Source organism: Rosa rugosa, chromosome 6, assembly GCF_958449725.1.
Source record: "Rosa rugosa chromosome 6, drRosRugo1.1, whole genome shotgun sequence".
Taxonomy (NCBI): Eukaryota; Viridiplantae; Streptophyta; class Magnoliopsida; order Rosales; family Rosaceae; genus Rosa; species Rosa rugosa.
Window position 1 is genome coordinate 53,739,752 of NC_084825.1, and position 20,983 is coordinate 53,760,734.

At 36.1% G+C, this 20,983-nt stretch overlaps 1 protein-coding gene across 1 annotated transcript; it reads left to right on the plus strand.

Annotated features, from left to right (window-relative positions):
- The first annotated feature begins 9,942 nt into the window (after nucleotides 1–9,942).
- LOC133714449 (MAG2-interacting protein 2) lies at nucleotides 9,943–20,981 on the plus strand. The gene is made up of 14 exons (XM_062140566.1): nucleotides 9,943–10,032; nucleotides 10,176–10,225; nucleotides 10,447–10,600; nucleotides 10,708–10,756; nucleotides 11,266–11,439; nucleotides 11,823–12,024; nucleotides 12,182–12,375; nucleotides 12,628–13,621; nucleotides 14,169–15,142; nucleotides 15,530–15,618; nucleotides 15,904–16,263; nucleotides 16,404–17,643; nucleotides 17,811–18,076; nucleotides 18,173–20,981. The coding sequence occupies exons 3-14, from the start codon at nucleotides 10,517–10,519 to the stop codon at nucleotides 20,789–20,791; spliced, it is 7,245 nt and encodes a 2,414-aa protein (XP_061996550.1). The 5' UTR covers nucleotides 9,943–10,032; nucleotides 10,176–10,225; nucleotides 10,447–10,516; the 3' UTR covers nucleotides 20,792–20,981.
- Nucleotides 20,982–20,983: the final 2 nt, after the last annotated feature.

Consider the following 20,983-nt stretch of genomic DNA (forward strand, 5'->3'; position numbering starts at 1 on the left):
TGTATTTATGAAGAGGAGGAAAAATCCAAGTTTTGGAGGAAAAATCAGTGGATTCATAGAGAATAGTACAAAAAAATATCTGATTATTATATTTCTTTAACATAAAATTTGAATATTTCACCTTCAACATAACTCATAAACATTAATTCATACCTATAAAATTATGAAGAACGGCAATCAACCCACAAACTCATGTTTTTTTTATTATGTTTTTATACATATATTCTAAATGTCAATTTTATTCTTACATTTAACAGAAAAATTAACAGAAGTACCAAAGTGTCAAACGGAGTCTAACTTCAAGTATCAAACTGTCCCCTTTAATACATCGGGTATCAAACTGTCCAAGTAGCAATACCTCAGGTACCATAGGAGAAATTTACCCTTCTCTTAATCATTGCAAGTGGCCTAGTGGTTCTTGTCTAGTTGGGTGTGCTCCCCAACCCATGTTCGAACCCCGAAGCTGTCAAAGTGGCTAGGTACTGTGCTGCAATGCACAGTTGAAGCATTTCACATGAGCCGAAGAAGTTTATCTTGGACCTAGGAAGTCTTTGGGTTTCCCTTGACAGAGTCAAAAAAAAAAATCTTATTTCTCTTCCTCTCGTCTCGGCTGAGAAAGTCTTAATTAGGTTGGTCTGGTACCTCATCTTAATAGTATTTATGCTCAAAATAAAACCTGAAAAGTTAAAATACAAAATTTATATCCCTCGTAACTTTTTTTCTTCTATATATTAATGAATTAGACGTGTCTCGCATATGATTGTCTCACATAAGTGATTTATAATTTTGTATATATTTTCTAGTAGGAGAACTGGATATACGTGAACTCTTTGTATGTGGTTATACTCATGTGTAAATGTTAGACAAGGAATTCACATTAATTATATATATATAGGAAAATTTTCAAAAATAGTACATGAAGTATGGTCCATTCTAACCTTTCGTAAATCAAGTTTTGTTAAAATCAAAACGGTACATCAAGTTCAAATTTCTACCTAATTTAGGTCCATGCCGTTACGGGTTCTGTTAATTAGTGTGCTTTCCGTCATATTTGCAAGGGCAAATCAGTCACACCCTACTTTTCCTCTCTCACCCAGTCTCTCCTTCAATCCAAAATCCAGCCTTTCTCGTACTGACCGCAGTCGACCACCGTACTTTGACCACCGCAGTCGACCACCACACTTTCCAAGTCTCTGGTTGCGGCATGGAGGAAGAGAAAGGATTGGGTCTGTGGTAGCATTGAGCAAATTCCGATCAGTCAACTCTCTAACAACAATAGTCAAACTCAATTAACACTACAATTCGCTCCCCTGATCATCTACAATCCCTAATCAAACCCCAATTTCCACACAATTAGCAACTAGAAGCTTAACCAAACCCCTAAAATCATGCTCATACAACCCAATTCAGTCAACACCAAAACTCAATGAACTCTAAAACCATATAAATTTTAACCAAACTCACCCAATAGTGCCTAGACAAAGTCTCCACGGCGGTCGCCTCCACCTCATCCCTTGTCTAATCAACCCTATCGTCGCTACCCAAGCGCACGGACCTGATCATTCTCTGACTCCAATCCCGCCCCCGTGCCTCCGTTCGCCGGTAAGTGAAACTTCTTAACCCTATTGACGAATCCATCTCCGGAGGCCCTCTTCTTCCTCGCCGGCCGGAGCACGGCCGATGACTCGCCAATATCCTCATCCCCACTTCTATTGTCAACTCTCAGATTTCATACAAAGGAAAAAAAAAAAAAAAAAAAAAACCCTTTTTAGATCAGAACAAGGCCCCCAAAACTCAAATTGTGAGATAATCCAACTATGACTTTGGGGTTGAAACTGTAAGAGAAGATGAGAGATAATGTCTCTTGGGAGCCAACAAAGGGGAGAGAGATGGGTCTGTGGGAGAGAGAGGGAGAGAGCCAGAGTCAGAGAGTGTCGAGAGAGAGAGAGAGAGAGAGAGAGAGAGGAAACTGTAAAAATACCATATTACCCTTCAATAAATAAATAATTACATAACGTTAACGATATTGTTGACGGCATACACTGAAATTTGGTCGAGATTTAGAGCATCTCCAACAGTAGGAATTATCTTATAGTTAAATTGTAATAACCCGAAAATTAGTGTCAACTATAGAGTACTATATTATTAGTTATATTCGAAATGTCTTACTTTGTTATTAAGCTCAAGACTCTCATCCATATTATTTTTATGATGCATGTCATTTTAGTACTAATTATTGATATTTTCTTTTTACCTTAAGAAAGCACTAAAGTTCTTTACTTATCAATTAGGTAAATGTGTATCTATATATTTATGGATGTGTGCATGTATATATATATATATATATATATATATATATATATATATATATATATATATATATATATAATTGGCAAAGATGCTTTATGTTTTCTTTCTTTTACTACTCTTTTAATTTTACTCTTCCTTTTAATCATTTAACCTAACAAGTGGATTAGCCACTTGCATTACAATATTAGTCACTCACTTATCTTAGTGCTTAATTCTAGCCTATATATATCATTATGATCTAATCATACTCAACTTGAAGATCAAATGCAAAATTTGATCAAAAACTCCCTTAGTTGAAGAGAAAACCCAACTAAAAGTTCCTCACACAAATCCTTCATCCTATTTCCCTTAAGAAGTTTCCTTTTGTGAAAGAAGTCCAAAGTTTGATCACAAGACCTTCTGAGTTCCTTAAGTAAGTACATGAATACATTTCTATATTCTTTTGTCTTTAAGATTTATCAAACTACATAATCAATGATAAAATGGAAAAGGATCTGCTTTGCTGCAAACCTGTATTTTCGTATATAAAAAAGTCTGTTTTGTCAAAAATATTTACAGTATTAAATTCCTCATCAAAAGTTCTTCAATTTAGGCTTTTGAATCACTAAAAAAGGTTAAGAAATGAAGAAGTTATGGCTAATCAAAGTTTTCAACTTTTAAACTCGCTGGAAATCTCATACAGTTATCACAACTTCAAAAATTCATATCTCCCTCATTCCTTAATCATTTTCTACAAACTTTATATCAATTTGAAGCTTAGGACCTCTACTTGTGATCTGGAGAGTTTGAGAATTAATGGTAAAATACACAGAACGTAAAGACTTAAACACCAAAGGTCAGTAACAAAAATATCGGTTTCTGCACTGTTATGGTTCTTCACCATTTCTGGACTATATCCCTCTGATCTGGACTACATGACTTATTCCATTGAATTCCTTGTGAAAAACCCTTTGAAATGGTGTACTCATTTGACTAATTCGGACTTGTGATGGACAATATAACACATCTTGAAGTTTGATGACTCTAATCGGAGAAACATGAACATGGTTGATGAACTTCAATGGATTTGGACATAAGAACTGAAATACTAACTATAATATAATTTTGTTAAATTCTGTATATTTACTTATTTAATGCTTGTACTTTATTATTTTACTTTATTTCAGTTATTTACAAGCTTATTAATTGTGTATAGTTACTCATTTAATGCTTGTGCTTTATTATTTTACTTGATTTCAATTATGTATAAGCTTATTTATTTTATTATGTTGTTTACTAGTGAATTTACTTATTTGTGTTATACAATTATGTTACATATGTTTTCATATGAAATTATTCCTAAGTATATGTCTCTATATATATGTGTGTGTACTTATACATATATATTACGATCTATAATTCATAAAGATTGTATTTTGAGGATTTGATTATGTTTGAAAAGTACAATTGTGAAGCCGGGTGATTAGTATTACCCCGTACTTAAGTGAATTACTGGTAAATGTGTTTTGGTGTTATGAGGAGTTAGCCTGGGCCCTAGTCCCTACAGATAGTGCACTATTATACTCATAGGAAGGAAGTAGCCGACCTTGGGTATACATACTTTGGGTATAGTACGTTGGACCCTAGTATGCTGCGGCTTACCCGTACTTTGGGTATAATACGTTGGACCCTAGTACGTGGATTTATGATTCGTTACCAGTTAATCCGAAAATTCACTAAGAAGAGAAGTGTACTTATATTATTTCAATCAAATATATGTCTGCGATATATTATTAATATGTTACGATGCTAAGTGAAAAAGAGAATTGAGCATGCATTTCTTTGAGGTTACTTCACGTATTAATGCTGCAATATATTGTTGGTTCAATAAGGTGATGTGACTATATGATTTATTATAAACCATTCACACGGATGAATATATTTGTATATATGTGTGTGTGTATTGTGTGTATACATATACATATTTAAGAATTCGTATGAACATATAAATGGTTCCCGGTACATTTTTACTTGGTTATTCACTTTGATTTCCTATAAGACACATTAATATAAGAATGTATGTTGTGTACTTACTGGGCTTGTGTTGCTCATGATGCTACACCTTCTTGTTTTCAGGTAGCGATTAGACGCTTGGGGAAAATGGGGCGTTTCTCTAAATAAATGAATGTTTTATTTTCTACTGCTTTCTCAAAAGAAATAATGTAATATATTTTGTTCAGCTTTAGTATTGTAAAAATAATAATTTCAATTTCTAATAAAAGTATTATTCAGACTTATTTGCAAATTCTTTTACTTTAATCTATCATTTGAGGAAGTTTTATTTGTAATAACCCACATCACAAATTCGGGTACCATATTTCAGTATAATATTGGTCTCGGGTTTGGGGTGTGACATAAATATAGCTAAAATTGTGAAATATCGCTATTGATTTAACAATGTTGCTCGGTTGCTCCAGCAGTAGTAGCTATTTATAAATAATATATTATATTTTATCAAATCATAAACTGACATGTGGACAAAAGAGGAGAGAGGAATATAACTTTTGCTTTAGCTATGCATGATTCTCTAGCTAAATATAGCTAGCCAATTTAGCTAAAGCTAAGGGGGGTGTATTCAATTAGGAGTCTATTGGATTGTTTTGTATTTTTGAAGTCTTTTAAAATCTTGTGGTATTCAATTAGGATTTTTAAAAATCCTTTAAAATTTTGTGGTATTCAATTAAGATTTTAAAAATTCATTTCAAATCTAGTGGTATTCAAAAGTCTAACGATTTTGAAGGATTATATTAGGTGCTTGATTGTGTAGGATTTGAGGGTGCTTAGTATAAATACCAAACCCTATCTAAAATCCATCCTCTAGACGTGAGATTGTGTAGGATTCTGGGTGCTTGGTGCAAACACCAACTGATCGACGTCTTCAAGTACAGTCGTCGTCAATTGTTACCGCTTGCGCTCGTGCAGAATCCAATCGCGCACAGAGGGAGGAGCTTCTGGTGATTGACGACACTTCGGTCCCCGAAGCTACGACTCCACCAAAGGCTAGTTATCCATCTCTTTCTCTCTCTTGTTCATCGATTTATATATGAAATCATAATTATTGTCAATTGCAATTGGTTCTTTTAACAACTGGTGCAAGGTGATTAGACTTTGTGTGATTTTTTTTGTTTCGTTTTGGTTGAGATTTGGGAATTACACTTGGTTTAATATTTATAGACGCTGCAAGATGCAAACTTGAATTAGTTTAGGGTTCTTGCTCTTGAACTAATATGGTTCGCCATCTTGGGCTTAACATTCCAACATTCACAATTTCTTGAGATTCAGCTACTGCTATGGTCAGCGAAAATTACAATCCATTAAGAGCTTTTTTTGACTTGTGAAATGAATGTTCGAGAAACGACAGTAGTATTTTACCAGTAGTTCACTAACATTTTAGGAAGAGTAAACTTACAAATAGATGCTATAGTCAATAAAAACGCAGTGAAGCGGAAAATGTTGTCACTTCCTGCTTCTTAAGCTTACTAAACAACAATATTTGCTTGGTTATACACAAGCACAAGCAGAAAATGTCGTTACTAGCTGTATCAAAGATCATCACATACGAGTTGTAGTATTACTATTCCTCGAGATATTTGACAATGTTGTGTTTAGTCAAGTTGATGGTTTTGACATGTAATTTGTTCTTATGTAAAATTAGGTTGCTTGTTGTAGAAAATGGTCACCACCTTTTGTCATCCTACGTACAGTTCTAGGATTAACTGAATGGGAATTTTGAAATTGAATGAAACCTAATAGAAGATGAAGCTATTACTCCTGAAATAATGTCTACTAGGTCACAGTTGGACAATAAGTTGTTGGCTTGGCGATAAGATTTTGAAGTCATGTTTTTGTACCTTGAGTTAATACTAGAGTTGATAAGGAAGTCAGGGAAAGTTAACCTGCCTTCTCTGAAGTAAACAAGTAGTAGCTTATGTGCCATCCGTCCATAAGCTTAATAATTATGGGAATGAAAGTAGTAGTGTTCTATCGAATTTAGTTGGTCATTGAGAGGTTAAATTGTAAGTGTACTTCAGTCCATGAGGTACTGTATATATTTTTAGTAGTCAGTGAAATTATTAGTCAGTTCTGTACACGAACCTAATGTTCACTCTGAAATGTCCAAGAAGATCTGCGTCAACTTCTTTCCCTGCCAAGAACATATCTGAGGTTAGCAGTCGGATAAGCGCTAATTAGCTGCCAAATTTTGACATATTCAACTATTGAAACTGCCATTGTACTTTTATTCTGTTATTGTTTCCCAGGCACAGATGTGCAAGTCTACAAGTAGCTCAAGAGTCAAGATTATGCACACCCAGCTTGAAGTCCTACTTTTCCCATCAGGTCATGGCATTAGCTGTTACAGAAGCAGCAGCAACAACAACGTTAACCTCATTGCCAAAGCCAAATAACACCGGCAAGATCCCAGTTACTGTCATCAGCTACAAGGACTGGTCACCCCAAGATGATGGCATTGGGGTTATCTTGTCTCCAACTGAAATACCTTCAATGAAGGAAGATACGGATGCACCCAGCAATGCTGTGCTGAGTCTTGTCTATGGTTCTACTACAAGAAGAAGATTGCCACTGTTTGCTGAATTTGCCCTGAGTAGGAAAATTTGGTACCAACTATACTTGTAAAGGCTTTGTTGATGTTATGTTATATATGGTGTATAGTATCTGAATGGTATTGCATTGTGATGGTACTTGAAAATTAAAAGGACAATAGATTATTGTGTATAAAATCTCTTGTAGCGGTTTTTATTCGATTATTTGTATCTGCAGCAATCATAATGGCCAGCCTTTATCAATTTATCATTGTCCAAGAAATCCAAGCACTTATTAAAATCCAAACAAATCTTGCTAATACAATACATTAGAATCTATTTAAATCCGTATGAAATTAAAACAATCCGTGGATTCTGAAGAATCCACGAAAATCCATGAATTATAAAAAGTCAGATAAAATCATTTAAAATTTAGATTGAATACACCCCCCTAAATTTAACTTAGCAATAGTTAGTCTGTTGGAGTTGAATTTTGCTTTAAAAATAGTTATATATAGCTAAAATTTGAATTTAACTAGTCTGTTGGAGATGCCCTTAAAAGTCATATGTACCGTTTTAATTTTAACAAAACTGATTGATTCAAGAAAGGTTAGAACAGGCGATACTTCATGTATTGTTCTTGAAATTTTCCCTATATAATTCCACATTATATATTATATCACTGGAGTAATGTGGCTTCCATCCAACTAATAAAATTCCTTTTGGTTTTGGTGATTGAAAAAAATCATATCTGAATGTTATAGAATTGGCCAAATAACTTAATAACAAAAGCTTGGCTTTAGTCACATGTGTATGTTTCCACCCCATTTGTGCATTGCTCTGAACAGGAAACGGCACCATAGTATCAGAAAAGACATAAAGTTTTAAGGATAGGATTAATTATTTGGTAACATGCATAAAGCCAGCTCTATGTAATTTACAATCATATATAAAAATGAAAAGGAATAATCTTTTTCTTTAGAAGGAAGTTCAAGTTAATTGGAGATCATTTCTCTTTCGTTCTTAACTTTCAATAGACAATTAGCAGAAATTCTATCAATAGTATGAAAAGCCATAATTGAGGAATTGAATATGTGAAAAATCCATATGCATGGTCGATCGATCAAATTAAAGTAGAGAACTATATATATGGTCTATAAAATATGAAACATTAGTACATTAGCGCGTGTGTCTATATATAACTAATTAAGGTCCTTCGATCTGATGCATTTGAAGCATATATTAGTAATTTAGTACACCACTAATGTTGATTAATCAAGTATAGTAGTGGTAGGGATTAATAGTTTATTTTTTAGGGATTATATAGTTAAAACCAGCAGCCGCCTGGTCACTGTATGAAGCTAGTAGTTCTAGATTCGGTCGGTCCTTAATGGATTTGTTCTTAATCGATGGTGGAATGTAATTCCATTAGTCATAATCTTTGTAGCTTAAGTAGTAGAGTTCTCATCATGTTTTATAATGGAAATAAAAGTTGTCCTTGTAATTAAGTCTGATCATAAACAAGGACAACCTCTCTCTCTCTCCCCCCAAAAGAGTTATATATATATGCTTTCTCTCCTCCGCTGATTTGAGAGTCGGTAATTTTCTCCACCCTAGTTATTTTTCCGTTGATTCTTGATTGCGTGCAAGCAATTTGTATAGTTTTCATCCACAAAAGTTATATTCCATGCCCCCATTTTAATCCATTAATCTGATCCAGTAGTGTTATGTGTCGATGAAGAATATGCTATTTGATTAGAATCTATTAACTGAGTGATCGAGATTATGTACGTACGCATAGACTATACATAGACTATGAGAGATTCTGGAGCCATGAACTGTGTGCATGCACGCATTATATACCAGTTCTCTTGACTTTGTCGATACTTATGTACATGATCAAGCTAGTGGCTAGTTGACTTTGCAAGAACTTGATCGATCATATCGTAGCAGAATAATTTCTCGATCAGATTATGTTCTGAAATCTAACTATATATTCATATGCATGAATATCTGTTTGTATAATTTGGATGTTATGAGTTACGGAGTTTTAACTTTTAATACATGGTGAATATGGTACAAGAATATGGTCCTTTTAGCATTATTCAACTCTCATACTGACTGGACTTTAAGTTACACAAGAGCTTGAGAATGATCGCGATATGCGGTGACCAGCAGCGGCCACAACCATTGGTCGTCGATCAAGGGTACGGTGCCCGGTTGTTTTTGTTTTGAGGGGAAGAAGAAGAAAATATAACAAATTTCAAATTATAAATATGGTCATATTTTGTGGGCCGGAGAAGAGTTTTAAAGATCATACTTTACTAATTGTGAGATCAAGACACATGAGAATTTGAATAAGAATGAGCTTTTGCATGGTTTGACACGTTGGGATGTATTCTAGAAGCACTTGTGAAATGCAATGATATGCACGAAACATGTTAAACCTTGTCAGCACTATTTTTTCTTGAAATTTTCTTGCACCATAAGCTCACTATTCGCAGAGCATGAATTCTATAGCGTGTTCCAACTTCTAACTTACGGAACATTGTAACCTCGAATGAATTTTTTTAAAAGAATTATATTATTTTATGACTTAAAAAAATCATAATAAAAATTTACATAGTAATTTTTGAGTTCCATCAGTTTGAGAAGTGATTAAAAATTATTATTTGAGGGTGTAAAAATTTTGGTGAGAAAATAAGAATATGAAATTTTGGCAAAAAATCGTGTGCTATACCTACAATTTTGGATAGATTTCATGGTTTTGAATAAGATTTTTTTTTTTTTTTTAGAATTTTAAACAAGGTCAGTGGTTCCAATATTGTAGTTAGGTGATAGTATTAAACTTTTAATTTTAATTTTTAGGGCCCTCATCTCATATCCCATCTTTTTGTCTTTTGGTCCTGAGAATACTTCCCTAAAGCCCAAAGAGACCCAGCACGTCAGAGGCCCAAAACTAGGCAGAGACCAAAAGAAGCCCAAATTACAAAGCCCACTAAATCAATACAAAACAAACAAATATCAAAACCGAAGAACAGCAAGGATCAGTAAGAACCAAAACGAGTGTCGTCGTCGTCGCCGAGCTCTCAAGACACCACCGCCGATCAGTCGCCGGAAAATCCACCGCCACCAAATTCTAAGTACTGATCTACTCCACCTTTATAGTTCACATGCTCAAATTCACAAATCGTCAAAATTTATGTGTAAATTTTAAGCTGACTGATCTTGTTGGATCGTTTCGCTTGAGAAATTTGAGTACCTATTCATCTTTGTGTGATGCAGGTTGCGAATCATTACCAGCGTTCCTATGAGTTTAGTGTTGGAGTTTGAAGGTAAGTGAGCTAGGGTTTTTGTGGTGAATTATACAGTATAACTCTTACTATTTGTTTCGTTTCGTTCGGTTCTATGAGTAGAAGGTCTGTTTGTGGAGATGCTTGAGTGAGTAATTGAATTGCGGAATGAGAAAACGAGCAGAATTGCGAGTAGTTTAATGTGTTGGAGGATTAGGTCTGTTTGGATGTTATAATGAGGGCAATGTTCGTGGTTTTCGCAGGGTTTGTTGAGTCTGTAGGACGATAGTGTTGAGATCTTGGAGGGTGGAAAGGATACCGAAAGATTTAGAAATGGATGAAAGGATAGACAAAGTGTTTTTTGAGACGAAACGGCACATTACTAGACCGTGTTCTCCTAATTATCCTCCTCAACAGGTTCTGAATTCTACGATTTTCTTGAGTTTCGAGCTAGTCAATCTTGTGTTGCTTGGTTGTTCAATTTTTTGATCATTTTTCTTTATGTGTGCATGTTTGGAGTTCAGGCAAATGATGGTGGTAAAGGGAACATTCGATCACTGCTTTCCTTTCGAGGTACATTGCACTCCCCCTTTATTTTTAATTCTTTGTTGGTTTTCTTGATTCATATGGTGTATGACACACTGTTTATATTGGCTATCCTAATTTTTTTTTTGCTTGCTATTCTAATCGAGTCGACCAACTTTTATTTTGATCTTGCTATTGGCTTTTTCAGTTAATGCCTATTCTAAAGAGAAGGAAACTTAAGTTGTGGTGACTACAATGGTTGATGAGATATATTCAGGCCTACTTTTTTCCTTTTCTTTTCTGTGATCATTTCCTTTTATACATTGTAGTATATTCTTTTTAATAAGAAGACAATCAATATAGGATGGAATTTGTAGATTAGACATGTTGTACTAGTAGAGTGTTCTCTTAAGACAAAGTAACGTTTCTTGTTAATAAACTTTAGCACCATGTCAGACATAATATTGATGTTTATGCTCGTGTAAATGTGATTGGTTTGTCTACTTGGCTGTCCAACACCTACCCACTTATGAGCTTCTTTCCTTTGATCCATGAAGGTATCAGTCAACTCAGAGAAAAATGGAACGAATACAAGCAACCAAAAAAAATGAGAAGATTGACATCCTTGTTTATCTCTCCAAGAGGTGAGCATGTAGCTGTGGTTGCTGGAAATCAGATAACAATTTTGAAGAAGGAGGATGACTACTCAGAGCCATGTGGGACTTTTACAAGTAAGATATACGCGCTAATTTTATTGATAACATTCTGAATCATCAATTTTTTGTCATGATGTTGTATCATGCTCCAAGGTGAAAAAGTTAAAATTTTATCAGTGATACAATGGCATTCAGTTTATCAGTGTTACAACAAGATATGATTTAGAATAGTCAACAGTGTACATATAATTGGAGTTAGAGAGATGTTTAATTAAGAACTCGGCCTGGTTGGACAAGTTTGTCAAGGAGAGTTGGTGAGATTATAGACTCATCATACAGGCCTCTGTTTCAGGATGGCATACTTTTGTGGATACACAGTATGATTGCTATTTGATGCATCTGAAACCAGTTACATTTTTTTATTAATTTTTGTTTCTAATCCGTGTTCTACGCATCAGGCGGCAGCCCTGCTTCATTTACAACAGGAACCTGGTCAGAAAGTCATGATGTTCTTGGTGTGTCTGATGATACCGATACATTATATTTTATCAAAGCAAATGGTTCAGAGATAGTGAGAATCAGCAGGAGGCAATTAAAAGTATCTCTACCAGTGATAAGCTTGGTTGTGCTGGATGATTCTGATGTACAGAAATCTTGTTTGTGAGTGTTCTTACTGTGCCCACCCTGCATGAATTATACATAAAACACGTTATGAACTTCAGTTTCTTGTTGATGTGATCTTTATTTTGTTGTTTGAGGTTCTTCTTTTATCAAGGTTGACACAGTTTTTCACTTATGGTTATTGAAATGTTTCCAGGTGTAGTTTCATTATCATTACATCTGATGGTTCCCTCCAGCATATTGAGATTAGTCAGGATCCAAGTTCCTCTATCTATTCTGCACAGACCTCACATAATGGACTAACTGTAAAGGGACAGTCCGCTCATATCGTTTTGTGTGTTGACTATCATCCAGAGCTTTCTTTGCTTGCTGGTGTCACATTAACATCAGGTGGTTACATCTACCTTTTCCCAAGGGCTATGTGTGAAGATATTTATTTATACAGACCATCATGTTCATGCTATAATTTTTCTTATACTTCTGTGCAAATTTTTTGTTTAAATCGAAGTAAACTAAAATCTCTACCAATGAGTATAAACTTGTATCTGATAAGACTGTGACTATTCGTTTGCCTTCTTTTCACTGATGAGCTGTATTACTTATATTAAATAAACATTAATGAATCTTGTAGTCTTCTTCCAGGGTCTTGTTATATTTCTCTTTGGCGTAGAAGTGGGATAATTGATCTGGAGCAGTTGTTTACTATTCAGTTTGATGGTTTTTATTTCAAACCAATAGCTCTTGGAAGTCAGCTAGCATATCCAAAGGTTCTAATCTCACCACAAGCCAAATTTGTGGCTACTTTAGATCTGACAGGAAGGTTGCACGTATTTAAGATGGATAAAGAAAGGTTTTCACTTTCAAAATTTACATGCAGAGAGAGATACGAGTCACAAGTGACAAATAATTTGTCAAGTGGAGAAGGGAAAGAGTTAATTGATATTGTTGACTTTACATGGTGGTCCGACCACATCCTTACTTTTGCAAAGCGGAGTGGCCTTGTGACCATGCTTGACCTTCTAAGTGGGTTAGAAGTAGAGGAGAATGGAACTGTATATTCTAAGCCTGTTTTAGAAAGAATAAAGTTGTTTCAAGGAAATCTGTTTCTTTTGGAAACTTTGACTTCTGATGAGAGATCTAGTTCTGATGAAACTAAAGATTCACATACGATGGAGTGGATAACTATGGACAGCCTTGACCAAATTGACATTTCCAGGTTGAACTGGAGCCTCGTATCATTTTCTGAGAGATCCGTTGTTGAAATGTATAATATTTTACTTCGAAATAAAAAGTATCAAGCTGCCTTGGAATTTGCTGATCGTCATGGGCTGGACAAAGATGAAGTTATAAAATCACAATGGTTACACTCCAACCAAGGAGCAAATGAAATAAGTACATTCTTGTCAAAGGTTAAGGATAAACATTTTGTACTCTCTGAATGTGTTGAAGAGGTTGGACCAACAGAAGATTCTGTGAGGGCTTTGCTTGTACATGGGCTGCACATAACTAACCAGTATAGGTTTTCTGAACCAGAAAATACTGAAGGTAGCCAAATTTGGGATTTCCGCATGGCTAGACTTAAGTTATTGCAATACAGTGACAGGTTGGAGACATATCTCGGGATAAATATGGGCAGGTACACTCTTCAGAAGCTAAGAATACTTGCGTGAAAAAATTATGCATTTTGGATCCAGTATGTTCAGTTTTGTATATTTTTATGTTTTTTATCGAGCTTGCAGAGATGTGTATGCACATAAGTTTTCTTTTAGCTTTCTCCTAACCTTTATTTTCACTGCCAGACCAAAAAACCTTTTATTTTTTCTGTAACTTAAATGACGATGCATTGGTATATTTTGTACATATTGAAAGTGTTCAATTTGGATGATATCTTACTATGTGTAGGTATGTGCAACCCTCCTATAAAAATAATCATGTACCTAGACCCTAAAATTACTTCTCGGTAGAAATTGCACACTCGTTGGCATAAATTTGGTGTAGTGCATACATATTAATATTTTCAATTTTATTCTTTGTTTTGTAGCTCTTTTCTTCTCTCTTTTATTAGTTGATGATCGCATGTGTTTTTACTTTGCCTGGGAACATAATCAGTCACAACTTGTTGTGAACTTCTATTTTCTGATGGTTGCCCTTAATCCACGGTTGAATGACTTAGTTTTGTGTAGGTTTTCTGTGCAGGAATATAGCAAATTTCGAGTCATGCCTATAAAAGAAGCTGCCGTAACACTTGCTGAGAGTGGGAAAATCGGAGCTTTAAACCTTCTGTTCAAGCGTCATCCTTATTCATTGGCTCCTTATGTATTGGAGATTTTAGGTTCTATCCCTGAAACAATTCCTGTGCAAACATATGGTCAACTTCTTCCTGGGAGGTGCCCTCCTACAAATATAGCAATGAGGGAAGTGGATTGGGTTGAATGTGAGAAAATGATAAGTTTTATCAACAAGACAACCAGGGATCATGAGATCAATATCCAAATCCAGACTGAGCCTATAGTCAAGCAGTGCCTAGGATCTGTTTGGCCATCCATTAATGAACTTTCAATGTGGTACAAGAAGAGAGCTAGGGATATTGACACTCTTAGTGGGCAGCTAGACAATTGTATCTCTTTGCTTGAGTTCGCTCATCACAAAGGTGTTCATGAGTTGCAGCAGTTCCATGAGGATGTCTCTTACCTGCACAAACTTATTTATTCTGATGAGAGTGGTGGTGAAGTAAATTTGAGTCTTGTCATGTGGGAAGAATTATCTGATTATGATAAATTTAAAGCGATGCTTAAAGGAGTTAAAGAAGAGAATATGATTGCAAGATTCCATGATATGGCAGTTCCATTTATGCGAGATAGGTTTCATTATACAACCTCTGTTTCTCAAGGTTGGTTGACAGATGACCATCATGCTGCAGATGGTAATAAGGACGAGTCATTTCTGGTTCGATGGCTGAAGGAAGCTGCTTATGAGAACAAATTGGACATTTGCTTGCTGGTAATAGAGGAAGGGTGCAAAGATTTCCAAAGTAGCAGCCTATTCAACGATGAGGTTGAAGCTATAGATTGTGCACTGCAGTGCATTTATCTGTGCACATCTACAGATAAATGGAGTACAATGGCAGCTATATTGTCAAAACTTCCACAAATGCAAGGTAATTTGCTTCTTAGAAGTCTAATTTCTGTCAATGGTCAATGAGATTATATCGAGTTGTGTCTTTATTTAAGGGGATGATAGATCTCCTTTGAGGACCTGGGTGCCAAATTGGAAAAAGTCACAGAAATCATATGTACTATGTTCATTGGTGACATAGTTTTACAGTGGAATCTTTTCTTTTGAGGATTTTACATTTATCCTTCTATTTAAGATGAAAGAATATAATTTTACTTTACAAGGAAATTGTCAGGTAGCGTAATATGATGAGAGAAGCTACACAAATAAATTTAATTTTTCTTTTGTTGTAAGAATTATAGTTTTATTTATTTATTTATGTATTTCCATATACATGTATATGGTAATGTTTGTCTTTCTTACTGAACAGGTAGTGAAATATCTTTTGAGAGTCTGGAGAGAAGATTGAAACTGGCGGAAGGCCATATTGATGTTGGGAGACTCCTTGCATTTTATCAGGTCTGTAGTCTTTCTTTGTTGGAGGCTTTTCTAATTTAGTTTTATACCCCCCCACCCAACTAAAAGAATAGATGGACAGACATGAGCAGGCACTAGAATGCTTGCTTGACAGAGTAAGAATGAATCACTTGATATTATTAACGAGGAAATCCTAAAATCTCAGATTTTGTATTTGTGGCATGAACTATATCCATGGTTAATTGGTCTGAGAATATAATTGAGACTGGAATTCTATATTCAATGATGATGACTTGGCATTTAATGAATGACTGGTATTTTATTCAGGTACCAAAGTCGGTGAACTTTTTCTTAGAGTCTCATGCAGATGGAAAAGGTGTAAAGCAAATTCTTCGCCTTATAATTTCAAAGTTTATACGTCGGCAGCCTGGTCGTTCAGATACTGATTGGGCAACCATGTGGCGGGATATGCAATGCATTAGGGAAAAAGCATTTCCTTTTCTGGACTTGGAGTATATGTTAATGGAATTTTGCAGAGGACTGCTGAAAGCTGGGAAGTTTTCTCTTGCCAGGAATTATTTAAAGGGTACAAGTTCAGTTGCTTTGGCATCAGACAAGGCTGAGAACCTTGTCATTCAAGCTGCAAGGGAGTATTTTTTCTCAGCTTCAAGCCTTTCTTGTCCCGAAGTAAGTGTGATGGTTATATTTTCTGGTTGTATATGATATATGCAAGCATGAAATGATAGAGTCGGGTCTGATACTTACTTTGTGTGTTTTTTTTTTTTTTTAAAATTTTATTTTATTTTATTGTTGCAACTCTTTTTCAGATCTGGAAGGCTAAGGAATGCCTCAATATATTTCCAAGCAGTGGAAACGTTAAAGTAGAGTCGGATATTATTGATGCACTTACATTTAGACTTCCCAGTCTAGGAGTGACTCTCTTACCCATGCAATTCAGGCAAATAAAAGATCCAATGGAGATTATCAAAATGGCAATCACAAGTCAAACTGGTGCATATATACATGTTGATGAACTCATTGAAATTGCCAAACTACTTGGATTGAGCTCTCCAGACAACATATCTTCTGTTCAGGAAGCTATTGCCAGAGAAGCTGCGGTTGCTGGTGATCTGCAATTGGCACTTGATCTCTGTCTTGTTTTGGCTAAGAAAGGACATGGTCATATTTGGGATTTATCTGCTGCAATAGCAAGGGGTCCTGCGCTTGAAAACATGGATATAAATTCTCGAAAGCAGCTACTGGGTTTTGCTTTAAGTAATTGTGATGAGGAATCAGTTAGTGAGTTGCTCTATGCATGGAAAGATCTAGATTTGCAAGGTCAGTGTGAAACATTAATGATGTTGAGTGAGACAAAATGTCCAGATTTCTCAATTCAAGGCTCCTCGATCATTACAGATTCAGCCCACAGTATACAAGATATAATCAAGCTAAAAGGTTGCTTGGAAATGGTTGAGGGAGCTAGTTGTGATGACCAAGAAGTTCATATTAGTAACATTAAGAATTCACTTTCTGCTGTTACTAAAAACCCGCCTATTGATAATGGTACCAATTTGGAATCACTTTTGAGAGAAAATGGAAAAGTTTTGTCTTTTGCTGCCATACAGCTTCCTTGGTTGCTTGAACTAAGCAGGAAAACAGAACACTGTAAGAAGCGAAATACTAATGTGATTCCTGGAAAGCAGTATGTCAGTGTAAGAACACAGGCTTTGGTAACCATTCTCTCCTGGTTGGCAAGACATGGTTTAGCTCCTACAGACAATGTGGTTGCCTCTCTTGCAAAATCTATTATTGAACCACCTGTTACTGAAGAGGAATATATAGCCAGCTGCTCCTTTCTCTTGAATCTGGTGGATCCATTGAATGGGGTTGAAGTGATAGAAGAGCAGCTTAGAACAAGGAAGGATTACCAAGAAATATCTAGCATCATGAATGTGGGGATGACATATAGCTTATTATATAGTTCTGCAATTGAGTGTGAAAGTCCTATGCAAAGGAGGGAGCTGCTATTGAGGAAGTTTAAAGAGAAGCACACACAATCTAGTACTGGTGATTTTCTGTACTATATACAGTTCATTTTTTCTTCTTGATATTATACTTATTTAAAGTTTGCTATGCTGAAAATACATTCTTTTAAGAGTAATTGTAGAAGCTAGTGCGCTGTGCTGTTGATTTTGTGTTGACCCATTTTTTCTCGTGTTATTTATTGATGTCAGATGAATTTGACAAATTTGACAAGGTAAAGTCTACCTTTTGGAGAGAATGGAAGCTGAAATTAGAAGACCAAAAGCGCGTTGCAGATCACTGTAGAGCATTAGAGAAAATAATTCCTGGTGTTGACACAACACGCTTTTTGTCTCGAGACTTTAATTACATTGGGAGTGTTGTTCTTCCCCTGATCGATTCTGTAAAGTTAGAGAAAAAGCACATTTTAAAGGACATTCTGAAATTAGCTGATGGCTATGGCTTGAATCGTGCAGAGGTAGGCAGCTTCTGTTGGCATATCTTGTAAAGGCCTGCATATAGACGAATACATCTTTTGCATGTTTGGTAATAGTGTGTAACTGTTTATTTGCAGGTCTTTTTACGATATCTAAGTTCTGTCCTTGTCTCTGAGGTATGGACAAATGATGATATCACAGCTGAAATTTCTGAATTTAGAGGAGAAATAGTTGACCAAGCTGTTGAAACCATCAAAGCGATCTCCTCTGCTGTGTACCCTGCAGTCGATGGATGCAACAAGTTGCGCCTTGCTTACCTGTTTGGTCTCCTTTCTGACTGCTACTTGCGACTGGAAGAAACCGGTAAAAAATTACCAATAATACATCCTGATCAAGCACATGTCTCTGGTTTTGGATTATCTCGTTTTTACAGGTTGGTGGAGCAAGAGTGCGTAAGAGTTGCCTTTATTGTGAACCTGAACTTTAAAAATATTGCTGGATTAGGTGGTTTGAACTTTAAGTGCTTAAGCTCTGAAGTCTACATGCATGTCTATGATAGTAGCTTGGAAGCTTTGTCAAAGATGATACAGACTTTTACCAGCATATATTCTGATCCGTTGCCAGAGGGTCTCATAACATGGCAGGATGTCTACAAACATTATATATGGAGTTTGCTGACAGCTTTAGAGACTAAAGCTGGAACAGCTTCCATCATCAAAAGCACTGAAACTCTTCAAGGTTTTGTATGTCAACTTGAGCAGAGCTATGAATATTGCAGAAGGTATATCAGACTCTTGGCACGTGTAGATTCTTTGAACATTATGAAGCGGTATTTCACAATAATCCTACCTCTTTTTGGTTCTTATGGGGGTCTACCAGATAACTCGGCATTGCAAGAATGTCTTATAATTCTCTTGAACTTTTGGATAAGATTGATTGATGAGATGAAGGAGATTGCATCCCATGAGGATGCTAGACCAAGCCTCAAGCTCAATCTAGATTGCTTATTGCATTGTCTAAAAGTTTGTATGAGGTTGGTAATGGAGGACAGTGTCTCCCCTAGTCAGGGGTGGGGCACACTTGTCAGCTTTATCAAGCATGGTTTAATTGGTCAATCTGCTTCTGAACTTTATTTATTCTGTAGAGCGATGATTTTTTCTGGTTGTGGATTTGGACCTGTGGCTGAAGTATTTTCTGAAGCAGTAATTCGGGGTCCAACTGGTTTCACGTTGGTGGGAGACAGAGAAATCCAGGAACTCCCCCATCTCTACTTGAATATCTTGGAACATATTTTACAGGATGTGGTCATTAGTGAATCCCAGGAATACCAGAATTTATACCAGCTTTTGTCCTCTTTGAGTAAATTAGAAGGAGATTTGGAGGATTTGGATAAGGTCAGGAATATAATTTGGGAAAGAATGGCTGAGTTCTCTGATAACCCGCAGCTTCCCGGTTCCATTCGAGTGTTTGCTTTAGAGCTGATGCAATACCTGACAGGAAAAAATATAAAGGGTTTCTCTGCTGGGATACAATCTAGTGTTATACCGTGGGAAGGATGGGATGAGGTGCACTTTACAAATAAAAAAAGTGAAACTACTGCCAATCAGGGTTTGGCAGATCATAATGATAGATCGAACAGGTTTACAAGTACATTAGTTGCCCTCAAATCATCTCAGCTTGTGGCAAATATCTCACCCACCATGGAAATTACCCCAGATGATCTCTTGAATCTGGAGACAGCTGTTTCTTGCTTCCTAAAGTTGTGTGATGTTGCTCAAAATTATTCCCATGTTGAATCTCTGCTTGCTGTGTTGGGAGAATGGGAAGGATTTTTCTTGGTGAGGGACGATAAGGAAGCCTCTGTAGAAGTATCTGATGCTGGAAATGACTGGACTGAAGATAACTGGGACGAAGGATGGGAGAGTTTCCAGGAAGTAGGGCCTTCTGAGAAAGAAAACGAGAGTTCTATTTCCATTAACCCACTGCATGTGTGTTGGTTGGCGATCTTCAAGAAACTCATAACGCTCTCCCATTTTAAAGTTGTCCTAAGACTGATTGACCGGTCCTTAATTAAATCTGGTGGGATATTGCTTGATGAAGAAGGTGCAAAGAGCTTGAGCCAGATCGTTCTTGAAATAGATTGCTTCATGGCTTTGAAGTTGGTGCTATTACTGCCTTTCAAACCACTACAGTTGCAGTGTTTGGCTGCTGTTGAGGACAAGTTGAAGCAAGGAGGCATCTCTGACACGATTGGTGGAGACATCGAGTTTTTAATGCTTGTATTATTCTCTGGTGTCGTGTCCTCCATCATTTCTAATTCTTCCTATGGTAACACTTTCTCTTATATCTGCTATTTGGTTGGGAACTTATCCCACAAGTGTCAAGCAGCTCAGTTACAAAATCAGAGGCAGAAAGGAAACAGTGCATTGGGAGAAAATGAGAGATCCTTATTGCTCTTTCGAAGAGTACTCTTCCCCTGTTTTATTTCAGAGCTTGTGAAGGGAGATCAGCAGCTTCTAGCAGGACTCGTTGTTACAAAATTTATGCACACAAATGCATCACTTAGCCTTGTTAATATTGCCGAGGCAAGTCTCGGAAGATTTCTGGAGGTGCAGCTTAATGTTCTACATGACAAATCCACTCCGGATGAGACGCATTCACAAGATGCATTGCAGAACACTATTTCCAGTTTGAGAGGCAAGATGGAAAATCTGATCCGACATGCATCGTCATTGCTTTCAACTAACGTTAGATGAAAAGGCATTTTAGTTTTCTTTTCCTCTAAATGAAAATAGTAATGAGAATTTGGTAGTTCGCTGTATATGTTAATATGTTTGTCAGGTGGAAATTGTATTTGTAGCTGGTGATCTGTTGGGTCTAAAGGTTTCGTTGCAAATATTGGTATTGGCTCAGTTACACAAGCAGACTGTGGTGTCTTTCTGATCACT

What these genes read in the sequence shown, in the direction of transcription:
- LOC133714449 (XM_062140566.1), top strand. Translation starts at nt 10,517, where the DNA reads ATGGATGAAAGGATAGACAAAGTGTTTTTTGAGACGAAACGGCACATT. An exon ending in AAAACTTCCACAAATGCAAG is followed by an intron (nt 15,143 to 15,529) that starts GTAATTTGCTTC and finishes CTTACTGAACAG; the next exon opens with GTAGTGAAATATCTTTTGAG. An exon ending in CAAGCCTTTCTTGTCCCGAA is followed by an intron (nt 16,264 to 16,403) that starts GTAAGTGTGATG and finishes ACTCTTTTTCAG; the next exon opens with ATCTGGAAGGCTAAGGAATG.